Below are 17,017 nucleotides of genomic sequence, written 5' to 3' on the forward strand. Positions count from 1 at the left end.
TTGAGCTACTTGCATTTCAGTTCTGTCAAGGCAGATGTAGAAGCTGCTGTACACTTTGGGCTGCTGACCTCGCTGCCTGGATACATGCACACTCGCAAATCAATGGGTTCAGTGCAGTTATGTTTTGAAACGTTCCACTGGTTTTCCTTCCTTTTAATAAAATTTTGGGGTAGTTTCAGTTTTTCAGAGCTTGTGAACTATGCAGTATCACATTTAGAGGAGTCTTTTCATGTTTGAGGTTGCTAGAGGAAGAGGTTAAGAGTTTTTGTGACACTGAGTTTTCAAGGGTAACCCCCAGTATAGGGCTTTTATGAAAAAGATGTAAGAGATATGAAAGACAAAGCAAGTTCACACTAAGCACTTCCTCACAGTCCCTCGCCAGCGCTCTGCCAGGTTTACAGTAAGTTTTAGTTATTCATTTGTTAGAAGATGCCTGTAAGTCAAATAGAATCTGAAACTTTTCAGGTTCTTGCTTATGCTTAAGAGAATGTGAGAGAAAGGGCTTATATTTATATAAACTTATATAAACTTTAATTCTTTAGCTAAGTGGAAACTTAGTGGAATTTTTTTTCCATATTTTTCTAGTTGGGCTTTTGGTTGTTGAGGAAGGATTGAAAGCAAGTAATTCCATTTACTTCTAGGAGAAAAGCAAGTTTTCATCTCTGTTTTGTTTTGAAAACTAGAGTCCTGTAACCATTCAAGCCGTGTGTGCCTGTGTAAACCCAGGCCTATTTCTTCCCTTTTGGTGGAGAAATCTTTTGTGGAGCCTCTGTCAGTAAACAAATTGCATCCAAACACTGTTATAGGCTTAGTGTTTCTTCATATGGAACCAAACTACAGAAGATAAACAGAATGGGTGAGAAAAGGTGAGGCAGAGCCTTGCACACAAAATCTAGGGACCAACTCGGTGGGATTGGGCTCTGCTTCTCTTGCTATTGTGCAGAGTTGTGTCTGAGGCTTTCAGACATGTTTTGTCTGCCTTAATAAATGTATTTTCTTGAGTGTTTGTCCAAAGACATTACCTCTTGTATTTGGGTTGATATTGTTGTAGCTGGGGAGATCAACCCACCTCTCAGTTGATTGCACACATGTTAGGATCTTGTAAGACTATAATGTGGCTTGACAGGATTTTATTGAGAAAAAAAAAATCTTTAATTCATGATAATGACTAGCTGACATTTGTGAGGTTATATTGTGTGATGTAAACAGCCGTTAGGCTTATATTGTTTATGAGGACACTGGGACACTGATAGTTTTCCCGAAATAGACTTCTGAAGAAAAAGCAGACTTTTAATGTAAGCATTAATTTTGTGTTCTGAAGTTCTGTGGCTTTTATACATTTGCAGTAAATTAGCATGTATCTTGGAACTCTGCAGCTTTTTTACCCTGCAAAATATGTCTTTAGTGCTTTTTCAGTGTGGTTGTGGCAGAGCTAGAGAGGGAGTCTGAGATGCTGTGAGGGTGGTGCTGAGTGAGCTCGATAAAAGTTATGACTTTGGACTCTTCCTTTGGTTAGAAAGGTATCAAGTTTATGAATGTATTTGTGTCCAGAGTTTAAGAGAGGATGCAGATCAGAAAACTACTTATTTGCTGACAGAGGAAGGTCATATGTGGACAGCATTTGGAACAGAGGAGGAGCAGCAGAGTGCTAAACAGAAATACCTTTACACAAGACGGTGCCATAATTATAATTAACAGCTGATTGCTTCATGGCTTGTTGTCCTTGGGCTTTTTAGCTGTGAAAGCTGTTTCTCGTCTAGACCTGTAAAATGTTTTTGTTGGTCATGTGAACAAGGGTCTAAATTTGCATAGAAATTAAACTTATATTAGAAATTAAACTTATATTAGAAATTAAACTTGCCTCTCTTGATCCAGAATATATCAGTTTAGGGGAAATACAGGAAAATGAAACCTGGTATTCAGTTGTTGATGGGGATTTTTTTTAACAGATGACCTGTCATTTTATAGCTGTCAGTTCAAGGTTGCTCAGAAAAGTTAAATGAGGAAAAAAAACCCAGCAAAATGCCCGAGTAAGTTGCGCTGTTCCGTGCACTTACAATGCAGTTTACATTGAAACACTGTGCTATACTGGGACTAAGCGAAGGTTACCTCGGGCGGCAGTGGAGTCATTCTGGGTCACATCTCTAAAAAGCCTGCTGCCGTGTACTGACCTTTTGCTTACTTTTAATAGAGTCAGAATTCCGTACATTACTGTTTTCTCGCTCTTTGCGTCTCTGGTAGCTTCGGATACAGTTTATCCCAACTTAAGCTGTTATTTTAGTCCCTTTGTAATATTACTACTCAGGTGTGTTCAAACTTTTCACAGTGATTTGCACTTGATATACAGGTGGTTGCATTATTAAACAAAAGTCCTGGGTTTGGTGCAGAAAGGAGATGAGAGCAGGAATCTCTTTCCTGTATTGTTTTAAGTAACTGTTTTCAGTGAAAAACTTCACAGAAAGGTAAAAACCATCGCTTTGATTTCTTTGGTTCTGGAGCTGAGAAGAGTAAACATTTTGCTGTCATGTGGCCAAATGTTGTCTCATGGTGTTGCAGACATGGCAGGGTATGGAAATGTTATGTCCGTAGAAAGAGGCTAAATGTTTTTTAATCTTGCAAGTGCTGATGTAATCTGTCCCATGTTTCCCTGACACAAAAAAATAGCCCTAGTTCAGTGGCTTTTAGATTCTTGGATTACAAAGTTCAGCTCTTGTGAATTCGACAGCTGCAGATGCTCCTTTCTCTGCACCAGCTAAGTTTTAGACTAACAAAGGGAAACAAAGGCAAAACATGCTTTTTTCTTGTCCTTCTACAGACAGTTTCAGCTGATGCGGTGCTGTCTGTAAGAAAGGATTTCAGCTCTTAGTAAACATTAGGAAATACCGATGTTTGGGGTTTGGACAAGGAGGTGCAGACACCTGCTCTAAGCTTAGAGGCTTTTTCTTGGCTGTGTTAACAAGTCAAATCTGTAAGTCATTATTATGAGAACTCAGTCTTGTTAAAACCATTTCTAACAGAAAACATTATGAGAAATTAAGGGTATTTCCCTGTCACTAGAAACACTGATATTTTCCCGTCTAAGTATTCTTGATGTAAATGATTTAAAAATTTTAGGACCCCTGTTTATTATGTGAATATTTTTTTAACATTTCCCCTCTTGCTGTAACGATATTGTCTCGTGACAACCTTAGAGACTGTAAGAATAAAGCTTAGATGTCAGAATTATTTTGAAACAAAGGAAGAAGAAAAGGCTTGGTCTCTTCCCCATCTGAGGTTTCGATCTGAACGTGGTATTTTGAGAGGCTGGGCTAGAAGCCTTGTTGGTGAATGATTTAAGGCTTTTTATTCAGACACAAGACTTACCTGTCAAAATCTTAATTGGAGATCTGTATTTTCTGAACTTTTGCTAAACTATTATATTTTCCTTGCTTCCCTGACTACTGCTAGCTTTTTAACCAACGAACTTCAGATTTAATAGCAATAGTTTTGGTGCCTTCATGGCTTTATGAGGAGAAATGTTTTGTGTTGTCACTGTTTGGTGAACACCCCCCATCGCACCCCCTGCCCAAGACTCTAATATCAACCAAGAGGAGAAGATTCTCAGTCACATGGCAGGTTGAGTTCTCCTGTAGTAACAATAATAATAATAAACCCCCACAAACAAAACAAACCCCCTCAAACTATGTCTTTTCTGTGGGTGAAGGTGATTTCCATGAGAGCTGGAGATCTGAATTGAATTCTTACATCCCAATATGGTAATTGCCATTAATGTTTCTTGGTTCACCTTTGTGGTAGCAGAACAACAAAAAGGCAGAAACTTATTGATCTAATTGCGTTGTTATTGACCCAAAAAACTGTCTGGAGAGCTTGGTGGGGATATGAGCAGCTCTCCTCAGATGTGATCAGAGGAGATCCTCCAGTCTCTTCCCGGATCAGCCGCCTGGCGCACTCTGTGTTTGTTTGTTCCACTGCTTGTGGTCAGTGCTGGAGTTCTGTACAGCAGCATAATTCCATCATTTCTCTTTGCAGAAGTAATTTTTAGGGTCTGTGGAGGTCTGGGAATGAGATCAAGTATTTGGTTGTGTGGCTTTTACTTTGTGGTGGAATCCTGGTTTTGTGTGTTCTAAAAATAAAAATCACTCCTGGCTGTCTTTCATTAAGCATAGGAAGCAGCCGTTGGAAAGATGATATTGTAAAATCTGTACGAGTATTTTAATTTTTTCTTTGACTACCTGTTTGCAGAGTACACCCTTAGATGATACGAAAAAGCAGTAAACCTGTAATTTCATCTAACTAGTGTAGGCCTTCAAAGGAATTGGCAGTGTATTGAAAGCTCCATTTAAATGCCGTATGAGCTCGCTTTATGTGCACCACAGCAAAAGTACCATTTGAGTTAGATTCTACACTAACTTCAGTTGGAGCAAGAACAACTACATTGTGTCACAGGAGAGATCCGTGTGTTTGGGTAACTTCTGTTTATTAAGAAAAAACCTAGAGGAAAGAAATGTCAACTAAGGTGGAACAGTATGTTTGTCCTTCTGCATAATGCTGCTTCATCTGGAATTGATTGTAGAGCCGTTGGATCATTTAATGCAAGTAGTACTTCTTCCAAAACAATTTCACCATAATACGTGTAGTATTTTTAAAGGATTTATAAGCGTGTGAATAGGAAGTTTGTGATGTTGCTTGTGGTGTCATATACCTCGTTTAGTGCCTTGATTGCCACTGTTAGGGATGTTGTTACTGTCTGCTGCTTGTGATCAGTGCTGAGCAGACAGGAGAGCTGCAGGAGTGGGTGTTTCTGCTGCTTTTTGTGGGAGCTCTGGAGGATTTTTCATGTAGGAATATCTGTTGCTTGTTTTATCAACCTGTCACCTCTTGTGATTTAGCCTGAACAGGAAACACAACAGTGCAAATGTTATGCTGGTGAAGATTGTGTATGATTGTGCTTGTTGTAGGTTCTATTCTAAATATGCTTCATGATCTGACTCCAAAATGTGAACAACAGAATAAAGATGCTATATTTACAGTGGTTTGAGAACATTATTTCAGCCTTTCTTCAAAATTTTTAAAGCTACGTTGGATAAAACTTGGCAAGCTGAATAACTTTGGAGAGCTCTTTTAAGTTCATCACTTGAGAATAGACCTTCTAGCCTATTGCAAAATCTGGATCACTTTCTAGTTCATTGCTTTCCTTAATTCTCAAGGTGGTCAACAGTGTCACTTTTTCCTTTTGGTTTTGATGAAGAATGGTGATATTGGGGACTTTAAAATTCAGATCAGAGTTACTTTAAAGCAGCCTTTAAGGGAGGGGTCACTGCTCACTGATGCTGGTGGCCCCTCGGGGGCTGGAGGCTCAGCCAGGACATCTCGTATCTGGGGACAGGCAGGAAATTTGCTGTCCTAGATAGTGTAGGCTAAAGGCTGATGACCTCGTGGCATCATGGTTAAGTCAGCTCATGGGTTTATAGGTGCTACGCTAGGGATTTTTTTAATATGATATCTAGAGCTGCCAGATTGTGAGACTTCCTATTTCAACGAGAAAGTGATGATACTGTTGTAATGAAAGCTGTCAGCTGCAATTACAGTCTTAGTGCCTGAGAGAGCTAATTACTCGCGTTCTACTAAATGTAATGGTTGCATTAAATGAAAAATGTTTTTACTGTTAGGAAAATAAGATTAAGAAACTTTATCTTGGTTTTACGAATGAGGTGGTTCTTCTGGGGGCGATATCAAAGTAGTGGGTACACACCGATATCAATGTCAAATGCCACTTAAGGAGTAGGTGTTGACCGTGAAATTAAGATTCCTGTGTGGTTTTGTCGTGTGCGGTAACGTTTAAGTCATTTTTCAGTCACAGGTGGGTTTAACAGCGTGGTCGGCAGCTTGGATGTCGAGCACGCTTGCGCACCGCAGGCATGAAACTGAGCAATTTTGGTGTCTCCGTTTCTTCCAGTGAGAATTTGAAAGTGTGTGGTGGGGTCAGGTCGGGTTACGCTCCCTTCGGCCTTTCCCGCTGCCGGGACAGCAGCCACAGGTCCCGTCCAGCCTCAGACGCGGTTATTTCTCAGATTAGGTGCACTGGGGGCACTTTGTGTCGCAACTTTGGCTTACGCTCCTATTGCTAATGCTTTTATCTTGCTTGTTCCGGAAATTTTAGACAGGAATTAATGTAGTTCTTTATTTTCCTAGGGTTTATGCACTGTTAAATAAGTAGTTTACCTGTGAATAGATCCACGTGATTCTGGGGAACGCCAAGCATTTTTTGTGCTCTTGGAGTTAGGGGGTTTCACTTCAAATGTGACATGAAGCCTTTTTTTTTTTTTTTGCCGTAAGAGAAAACATGCTATTGGGCACAAAAACTGCACTGGTATTTTTTCAGCCACAGTACTGATGATGGAAATGAAAACTGAGAAATAGCTTGGATAAGTTTAAAAATACTTATTTGCTCTTCTGGGAAATTTCAGAATTGTCCAGGGATTTTAAAACAGAAAAAAAACCCCAACCTGAAACTATTTAACATTTAAGATGTGCTGCTTCTGGACTAGACTAAAACTGAGCCCCCAGCAGATCTCTTCTCTCCCAGCATCCACCAAGAAAGGAGTAAGGATCACACTGGTTCTTCTCCTGTGGATTCCTGCAGTCATAGCTTAAATTAAAGGCTGCTTCCAGATTATACAGTCAAACAGTTCTAGAGAAACCGAACCCCTTTTTTCTTCCTCCTCCCCATGGCAGGAAGCTGCTAGTTTGTGTTGGCTTTCGATGGGTACTTGGATCTGTCATTTGGTGTGCTCTTGCAAAGTAGAAGGGTTAGCTGATCAGAGTGAAAATTGTTGTTAATCTTCGAGATGTGAAAATGGGGCAATTTAGTGTTTTAATAGAGCTTGCTAAAACAGCGTTTCTAAGACTTGGGTCAGAAAAAATGTCATTAATTTGCCAGTTGGTGTCTGTTAAATACAAAGGTCTGCTTCAGTGAATGTTTCTTTATTGATCTGTAAAGAATTTTGGTTTGTGCTGGAAAAAAAAAATCTGAGTTTATATAAAAGAAAGGAGAAGCATGTTCTCTCAACTGGCAGAACTAGTCTAGACTTGTGTAACTGAACATGGTGATTTGCCTATGAATACATGTTGGTTTCATGATGAGAGCCGCATGTTTTCCAGCCGTGATTGAACCTCGTAAGGCTGAATTCCTGTCTGTGCTACCACCTTGTGTAGACATAGCTGGAAAGAATTGCACCTGGGGAATCTGCAGGAGAAATACCACCACGTCACCTTCTGTCACCAGAAATGGATGGAAAATAGCAGGGGCTTCTGCACCCCACCTCGGTGTAGCCATTTCTACAGAGAAGAATAGTGTATTTATGTTAAGCGAACTTCAACCAACAACCACTGGACCGAATCCTGGAAAAATGTGAAAGAAGATACGCTGATGTTGCCGTGACTGTTAAATTCTGGCAGTAATCTTACCCCAAACCGCCCCTGCCCCAACTTTCTGTTCTTAACCCTGAAGTACCATTGCATCATAGTCTCCTGCCTTTCGTGCAGAAACGCCTCCGGATACCTTGCAAGTATCAAAGCCAGCATGTCTTTTTAGCCAATATGCACGACAGTCATGGATACAGCCCTTTTAAATTTTATTTAGCCACGTGGCAGTGACCTGTGCGTTTCCTGCTCTGCGCTTTCTGGTAATTGCCTCATTCCTTTTACAGCAAGCATTTAAAAACACTAAAAAGGGGGATAGGCGGTGTGTGGATATCAACAAATTTCCTCATTAAAATGATGTCAGTGCTCTTGTTTGTTTGTTGTAAAGCGGATTACCCCCAGTCAATTTACTTGTATAATCATATTTATCCTAATTTGTGAATTGTAAACTGTTCTGCGGAGTCATGAGACTTCTCCTTGGCTGTTGTGCTGGAGCGGAGCAGCTGGGACTGGAAAAGCCAAAACCACTTGTGCGGTGGCTGAACGCAAGGATGACTCAGCTCAAATTTCTGATGATGTTACGCAGGCAACTTCGTAAGCGTGTGGCTTCCGCACGGCGTCTCGCAGCCGCTGCCTTGTCACGAACAATTTACGTGACCCCATGCAGATACACTAAAACATAATCAGGCATTTTTGTTATGTTCTACCAGTATTAATTTCCTTGAATTGGCTGTATTAAGTTTGAGGATTTTTTTTTTTTTTTTTTTTAAGCTGACAAAAATTAAATGAAGTGAGAAGAAGTTTTAGAATGCTGTGGAATTAGAGGAGAAAAACAACAGCCGTGTGTCTTGTGTGTACTGTCAGTTGCATCTGACAAAGAAATGCTAGATTCTGACAGAAATTGAGAGGGAAGTGGGGAAGGAAAACATTTTTGTTAATACGTTTTCAAAAGAAGCTATTTAAAAACAAAAAAGCAAAACACGACAAAATATCTTAATATGGAATGGTCAAATTTAAAGGGAGACCTGCTCTGTAATAAAATAACGTCTGGTTAGCGTCAAGTTGAAATTTTTGCAAGTTATATCTTCCGTTTCTTTTCAGATCTATTTTCCTCTCTTTGTAATTGTGTTTGAAACTGCTTAATCAGTAGAAGATGGAGACATACAAGGATCAAAGTTTGGCGATTCTGAGCAGTGGGATCTATTTCCAGCTTTGTTGGAATAGGGGGGGCCAGGCACTGCTGCTCCTTTTGCTTCTGTTTCCTCATCTATAAAATGTGGATAATGGCACTTATTTCTGTGACCAGCTTGGGCTTTTATAGAGGAGAAGGATTACTGACTGCCATTGTGTCCCAGTAGCGGTACTGGTATTCTGTGCATTTGTAAGCTGTGCAGCCGTCTGAAAAAACACTTTGCATCTGGCAATGGTGAGGTAGTTAGCAAGGCTTTGGGCTGGGAGCATCTCTGGGATTTCCCTAACTCAAGCCAATCGTAAATATGGTATGAAAGTTCATTTTACTAAATAGCCTGTCATTGTAAGTAGTGCTTGTACACATAGGGGAAATTATCATCACATTTTTATTACTGTAACTGTCAGTTGTAGTTTGATTGTGTGGTGGTTTATCTTGTTATTGAGAATTATGTTGAGAGAAATAGGAAAACATTGAATTATATCGATTCACATTTTCGTGCTGTTCAGTAGTAAAGGGGCTGCAAGGGTGAGCCTTTTAGAGAGTTCTATCCTGTGTTGTTATGAATTACCAGAAAGTCTCAGTGGGGTTTGCTGCGGACAGCTGGGGAGCTCCGACTCTACTTTACAGACAGCAAAGTGATGTTGCCTTGTGCTATTCACTTTTACCGTGTGCCAGATAACGTTTCCATGCTGAAATCTGGGAAGGCGGCGTATCTGAGTATTTACACGTACATGCACAGTGGTTGTAATGGGAGATAGCTTTCTTTGTCATGTTACTTTTCTGCAAGGTCAAGGTTTAAAACTTATGAGCTCCAAAAAGTGCAATGAAATTCGATATATCACAGAATGAAGCCAGTTTAATATGCATATAAATAAACACACAAGAAGAGATAAAGAATAAGGCAGATGGTGGCTATTTCTTTCTTCAAATGCTGAAGTTCTGAGTTTGCTTTTTCTTTGACTCGATCCACTTTCTCTCCCCAGGATTGGAATCTGACATGGCACACAGAAAATCCGGACTTCACCCCGTGCTTTCAGAACACAGTGCTGGTCTGGATTCCTTGCATTTACCTGTGGGTTTGCTTCCCTGTGTACTTCCTGCACCTTCGCCGTCATGACAGGGGGTACATACAAATGTCAAACCTCAACAAAGCCAAAACGGTACGTGAGTTTTTAAAATCAGAACTTATTAAGCTTCTCTGGAAGCTTGAGTCTATTTTCAGCTATGTTTTAGCACACCGTTTCTGTTAAGCCTCAATCTTGACCTGCGTGCACACTTCAGCTGTAACTTACTTGTTCTACTTCGTGTTTGATTTCCAAGCTTTGTGTTTCTGCTGCCCTTTTATCAGTAGACTCTCTGAAATCTACTCCGACATTGCAAAAAAACCCCATGCAAATCCTTTGTAGGACTAGTTAGAGAAGACTATTTTAAGGCAACTTAATCTAAAGGCCTTTATTTCAATAATAAAAAGAATTTGTTACCTGTCAGCTTCTTAAGTTACACAGCATAGATTTGTAGAGCTGCTGCAGGTGTTCTGTTCCCCTTCTATTGTGAAATAGGTACTTAATGTTTTCTTGTCTTTTTCCTCCTTTAGAATAAGTGAAAAGTTTTAAGGAAGAGGGGAGATTTAGATTAGATAGAAGGAAGAAATTCTTCCAGAGGAGGGTGGTGAGGCCCTGGCCCAGGCTGCCCAGAGCAGCTGTGGATGCCCCATCCCTGGGAGTGTTCAAGGCTGGGCTGGATGGGGCTCTGAGCAACCTGGGCTGGTGGAAGGTGTCCCTGGCCATGGCAGGGGTGGGACTAGATGAGCTTTAAGGTCCCTTCGAACCCAAACGGTTCTATGACTCTATGATAATTAACTTCTTTCTTCTAGGGAGGAGACAATAGGTAAAGCCAAATCACTCTTCTTTTGGGCACGTTGTAGGATTGCCCAAAAGAGATAAACCGATTATTGACTCCTCTTCCACTAACACATAGTATCTAGTGTTCATGTATATTTTGTGCTGCCTAATCTGTGTGACCTGATGTATGAAATATGCTTTTGTATTGCAGGCTTTGGGCTTAATACTGTGGATAGTCTGCTGGGCAGACCTTTTCTACTCTTTCTGGGAAAGAAGTCAAAATATTTTTCGAGCTCCATTTTTTCTCGTTAGCCCTACAGTATTGGGTATAACCATGGTAAGTTCTTCTGTTATGGCCATAACGTAGGTGCCCTCAGTGTGAACCCTTTCTGCCTGCGTGCGCAAGTATTTTCTGTTTTCACACCAGTGTGTCTGCAGCCTGCAGTTCAGGGAAAGTGCCTTGCTATTAATTTATTGTCAGGTGCCTTACATTAATCACAGACTTGGAATGGTGATGATTAAACATGATACTCAAGATGAGGGCAGAACGGGACACCAACAACTGCAACAGCAATAACAACAACAACAACAACAACAGAAGCCAAACAAAAAAAACCCCAAACCAACAGCCCTGAAACATAATGTTAAATACTTTGTGGTCATTTAATAAAGCAGTTGTCAAGCTTTTGTCAGGCTGAGGACAAACACATGTTGCAGCAGTCAAGTGAGTTTACTGAGTTGTACCAGCATCCTAAAGGACTCTGAAAATACACAAAATATAGAAACAGAGTAATATTTGGTCAGTGTTATTTGGTGGTGTGGCTTCTATGGAAAGAAATATTTTTCATGTTAAAAATGATTAGTTGGGAAATAATTGGAAAGGATATAGTGTCATTATAATTGCATGCTGATTTGTGATGTAGAACCAGAAAAGTAAAGAGACTGACAGCATTTGACAGTACTTTTGTGTATGTACTGTGTACTGTGTATTCTACTTAGTACATATTCCTTTTTTGACCCCTTCTTATCTTTGTTACTCCAGAGAGTTTCCTATTTGAGCATGTTTTTGAATTACACTTAATCTCTGGGTGTTAGAATGTCTGGGAGATACTGATTTGAAATGTGAAATAAGGACACTTGAACACGGTACCTTGTGTATGTGTATAACGTGTTGTAAAACTTAAAGCTTGTGAATATGTTTTTATCTTATTTGTCCACAGTTGCTTGCCACATTTTTAATACAATATGAAAGAATAAAAGGAGTCCAGTCTTCAGGTGTAATGACAATTTTCTGGCTCATCTCATTGTTATGTGCCACAGTGGTTTTTAGATCCAAAATTATACATGCCTTAAATACGGTAAGTGATTGCTGGCCTTATTCAGTTGAAAACAATCCCAAATGCTGCAGTAATACAGTAGTTGCTTGCTAATTTTGCTAGTTAAGACAGTTAACGATCCATTCAGTGTACCTTGCATTATAAAAACAAACCAAGCCAAGCAAGACTTAATGGCTCTTGTTTTGAAATGCTGGTGAAATTCATAGCCAACTGTAGCAACAGTTGCCAAGAAAATTCTGCGAGCTGTGCCAGAAATGGGGTGCGGCTGAGTACAATAAAAGTGTATAATCTTTGATGTGAAGCTGTTCTGGGAGTTTACGTCGTCTTCCTGTTGATTATACAGTGGGTTTCCTGAAACGCTTGGTTTGATGGTAACGTGATCTCGTCTGCTGAGACAAAATGAAAGTGCACAAGTGAAATATTTTTGTGTCAGTCTGCTTTATAGTAAGGCCACCTCAAACATCCGAGTAATTGTGGAGCTGCCTGCAAATGGCGTATCACTTTTATTTCTTGAAACCTTTAGGCCATGTTGTGAATTTTGAGAACTTTCAGCCAACTTCTGTCTTTAGCTGTTGGGAGTGGGGTTTTACTGGTGTGTCTGGAGGTGTGTGTCTGTCCATCCCTGCACTTTCATTTCTGTGGATTACGCTTCATGTGTCAGCACCAGTCCACAAAATGGAAGAACCTCTGGAGTTTGAGCACAACACAAGCAGCTGTAACCTAAATTCTGCTCGTCTAATTCTTGTTTTCTGTGTGCGTACTAATTAACAAATGTGCTTTGAAAACTCCTTACTACCCAGTGCATTAATGCCTTGCTCCTGTAAAGAATACCTTGATGTCAAATGGGGGCCTGCTGTGTTGGTACAAACTGTGTCTTAAGGAAAAGTGCTCTACAGAAGTTGTTCATGCTTGTGTGTTCATGGCAGTGATTGGTTAAAAATAAATAGTATCTCTTATCTTCTCTGCTCTCTCTTTACCTTCCCTTTACCAAAATAGTAAATTACTTTAATTTGCATGGGTGTGGGTAGTGTAACATCTGTGTAGTCAGCAGTATTTACAGTAAGGAGCTGTTTTATGTTTAATAGTAAGATGATGTTTTAAGTAAATTCCTTAAGCCTTCTAATTGGAATGTTATCTTCCTTTGTAGGGTGGTAAAGTGGATGTGTTTCGTTACGTCACCTTCTGCATCTACTTCATCCTGTTACTTGTACAGCTCATCCTGTGTTGTTTTCCAGAACGACCACCGTTGTTTTCTGAAACAGTAAATGATCCTGTAAGTGTTCAGTCTATGCTGAGTGCTGAATATCATAACATGCAATATTCTGTACAATGAGTTACAGGCCCAAAGTCTCCCTGGTGCCAAATACTTCAAATCTTGTTGACTTGTTTGCAATAGAGTGTTCTTTCTGCTCTTTAGTCAGCGATGCAGGAGATGAAGCTCATAACATGCAAAACAGGGTGGGCTGTAAGAGAAAAAGCAAAAATACTGTTTCAGTCATTCCTGAAGCTCTAGTCATATATATTTATATTCAGTAGTGATTCTGGCAGTTGGTGGGAAATATTGATTTGAAATGCTGTCATCTAGTCATCCAATCCTGTTCAGTAGGCAGTAACTCGGAAGGATGCATATTCCCTTCCTATTAAAGTTGGGGAAGAATCTACGCCTGGAAAACTCGTTATTCTGGATGGATGTATTTGGTTTCCATATTTGCCCTTCTTGTGTCAAGCAAAAATGTAACCAGCTCAGTTACAAGAGCAATTAACGTTAGAGGGTGGTCTGGATGTAGAAATTCAGTTTTATCTAGACATGATCTTTTTTGCATCTGTTCTTAATTATATGTTCTAGCTATGTGTGTGCCTGGAGGGAGGAGGATACTGCTGGGGCTTTGCGTCCTCTTCATCTGTGGGTCCTTTTCATCTCATTTGGGGATTAAATATATTTGACAGACTACTGTGGATTTATGGAAACCTTCTTTGCTGCTTTGATCATAGTTAACAATAATTACAAGGTGCTTTGAAACCACGGTGGTTTGTTTTTGTGTTCCGAGTATTTCTAGGAGTGTCTCTAGGAAATAGGGCAGACTTCAGATTTTGACTTTTTTCTTTTGTTGTTTTTTGAGTGGAGTGTTTGAATTTTATGATGGGGAAGAGAACAAAGCAAGTCATGTTAGTCTTAAATTCTGCTTTATTCCCTTCTCCCAAGTATTTCCAAGCCAGAAATGTTTGCAAGTCTTGAGTAAAATCTTATTATATGTTCACTTAAGCCAAAAAACTACAGTGAATTTTCCAAGATACAGATGCTGATGTATGTAGAAGTCAAACAATGTGTTTTGTCTCTTGTTTTCGCTTTCTTTACACAAGCCCAGACTTGTTACAGTTTGTTCTATCCGACATGAATGTCAGAAGGATTAATAGTTCCTTGTGTGGTAACTATTTAGTATTATCAATAATAGTATTATTTTAACAGTAATCTAATATGTTTTAATGTTTTAAACTTGCTTTATGCAAATGAAGTCCAGTACAAGATCTAGTGGACTCTTGAATTTAGAGTTTCCACCTGCAAGTAAATTTTTAAAAGTAAAAGGAAAAATGTAATATAGCATTTTATGTAAAGTTCAGAACATTCTGAAATTTTGTTTATGTTGAAAGTATTCCCTGTATTTCCTGAAGTAGAAATCTGGATCAGGAATGTTGGCGTGGCTGAAAGCTGAAAGTATTGCCCCCCCTTTTTTTTCCTGACTTCTATGAGTTTAAAAACTTATATTTATTCATTAAGCAATGGTGTTGGATTTTCTTGCAGTCTTTTTGTTCCAAGTGTTTAAATACTTTGGAAATGCGGAACTCTTCTCCTCCTTCAAAAAAAGTATCTGTCTTGTACATACTCTTATTTTTCCCTACAAGGTTGCAAGAAAAATTGTGTAAAGGAGGTGCAGGAACCTGCTCTGTGTAGCTGGATTACAACACACTTCAGCATCGCTCGGGGAGAAGCCAGCTTACACAAACATGAGCTGAAAAATGCCAATCTTGGAAACACTTGGCTCTGACTCTTTTAATTGCAGGACTCTAATGATGTTGGGTGACTTTAGTAGATGGAAATACCCGAGTTGCTGCAAGTCCAGTTGATGATAAAAACCTAGTGGCTTGTGTGCCAAAGGAGGGACTGGTTTTAGCATTCTTTAGATGCTGGTCAGAGCAGCGACAGAAGGAAGAGAGAAATCCACACTGCAATTCTGCAAGTAAATCACCTTTAGTGCCTTTGAAATTCTTCCAGCCTACTTTTCTGTTGTTTCAATCCAACCAAATTAGGAGAGGCTGTTGACCTGAGGAGCAGTTAAATCAGACGGCCCTTGCGCTGGATGGGGACATGAGCTGCTGCCTACCTTTCTGAAGACTTACGTTCCCATGCTTATTAATAAATGAGGTGCAGGGGTTTTCGGGGCTGTTTTGGGATGCGTTTAAGGAGCTTACAATTTAGTTTTTTAATTCGGGCATCTGTTTTGATGGAGTCACAGCACTTAGCTGCTAGAATAGTAGAGCTGAACTCTTTGTTTGTGACTGACTCTACCCAGTTAACATATTTATGCGCTCACACCTTGCATTAGTATAGGTAGGCACTGATCATGACATCTTGGGAGATTGTCTGGACTGCAGTGTCTCAAGCTTGGCTCAACTCTTTGTTGCGTTGTTGATCCGGAGCACTGCGATTTCTGCATCCCAGTGGGCTGGTCTGCCCACAGCCCCGGAGTCTTTCCTGAACAAGCTCTCAAAAGCATGAATGACAAGTTTCATAGTGTGAAAAAAACACTAGAAACAAAAGGAATTTCCAGAGCGTCTTGTCTGCTCGGTTTGTTTCTTTTGGCCCTGTATCAGTCACTTTGTATGTAGATGGATTTCTTTTTCTGTCCTTTAGAATCCATGTCCGGAGTCCAGTGCTTCTTTCCTCTCCAGAATCACCTTCTGGTGGATCAGTGGGTAAGATCGAGATGATGCATGAAGCAGCAGTTAAAGTTAGATGACATTTTAGGATCCTGCTTTCAGAGTTAAATTAGCAGTAATCATGCAATAATAATTTCAGTTGGTTTGGCTGGTTGTTTTGTAGATAAGTAGTTTGTTTTGTTTCAAACTTGATTAATCTTTTTTACTTCCTTTGAAGAGTCTTTGTAGTTTTAAATTTTGCCAGTATATATTTAGTATGTTTGCTGAAAGAATGTAATAAACTTTTTCTTTGGGAAATATAAGGTAGAAATTATCTGCTGTATTTAGAAACTAAGGCATTCAAAACTGTTAACTCTTTTTGTCTAATAGTTTTTTCTTTTTTTCATTAACTTGGCTTTGGTTACGCTGTATGATTTGGTCACAACACATACTCTTGTGAGTTAAAACACAGAAACTTGTAAAATAATATTGGTGTATAGTTGTGGTTGGTACTTGGCCAGAGTTCCAACAGAAAGCTACATGAAAGGAACTACTTTGTAAAATTAAAGGCTAATAAAGATTTTGAAACTTGGTAGGCATGGGAATATTAATTGCCTGGCTGAGTTTCAGGTGAGATCACTTCATTTTATTTTCCCTGAAATTTGAATTCAGTGGCATATCCTGGATCCTTAGAGGTTTTGATGTCTAATTCTCACAGTAAAGACAGGAGGATGTAGGTCTTAGCATCTGGACCTGTATTGCTGTAGGTTCTTGCGTGCATTTTTGTGCAGAGCTGGCTCTGTTTTGGGGCTGGATGTAAGGACCACTGTGTTATAGCATATATATATATATACACACACATATTCACACACATCTCTAGTGTTCTTAAATATATAGTGTTTATTCTTTCTAATACAGCTTGATGGTTCAGGGTTACCGGAGACCTTTGGAAGCCAAGGATTTGTGGTCACTAAATAAAGAGGACAAATCAGAGGAGGTGGTGCCAGGTTTGGCAAGAAACTGGGCAAAAGAGTGGGCAAAGACCAAGAGGTAAGTTTGTTATCCTGCCTGGTAGTTCTTCCAAGATGTGGAGGTGCAAACGCTCAGGTTACTCAGCCTCAACTTGGAGGTGTTTGTCGTCTGTTATCAAGCCAGGTTTTGTAAGGCCTGAGCGGTAGTTCTGTGTTTGTCCCTAAGCGCAATACAGAACCAGAACCAAGCGGGGTGTGCGCGTCGTCTTTATGAAGAGCTGCACCAAGTTGCTGTTAGTCTTTCATAATCCAAAACTGATTATTGTTACTTTGGATATG

The 17,017-nt window shown here is 39.8% G+C and overlaps 1 protein-coding gene across 2 annotated transcripts in view; it reads left to right on the top strand.

Moving 5' to 3' along the window:
- LOC135994566 (multidrug resistance-associated protein 1) overlaps window positions 1-17,017 on the top strand; it is a 52,271-nt gene that overhangs the window by 2,679 nt on the left and 32,575 nt on the right. For both annotated transcript variants that reach the window (XM_065645177.1, XM_065645178.1), the window contains exons 2-7: window positions 9,598-9,774; window positions 10,667-10,792; window positions 11,676-11,813; window positions 12,940-13,065; window positions 15,703-15,764; window positions 16,626-16,757. In XM_065645177.1, coding sequence (XP_065501249.1) covers window positions 9,598-9,774; window positions 10,667-10,792; window positions 11,676-11,813; window positions 12,940-13,065; window positions 15,703-15,764; window positions 16,626-16,757 — 761 coding nt within the window. The remainder of the gene's footprint in view (window positions 1-9,597; window positions 9,775-10,666; window positions 10,793-11,675; window positions 11,814-12,939; window positions 13,066-15,702; window positions 15,765-16,625; window positions 16,758-17,017) is intronic.

Source organism: Caloenas nicobarica, chromosome 14, assembly GCF_036013445.1.
Source record: "Caloenas nicobarica isolate bCalNic1 chromosome 14, bCalNic1.hap1, whole genome shotgun sequence".
NCBI lineage: Eukaryota > Metazoa > Chordata > Aves > Columbiformes > Columbidae > Caloenas > Caloenas nicobarica.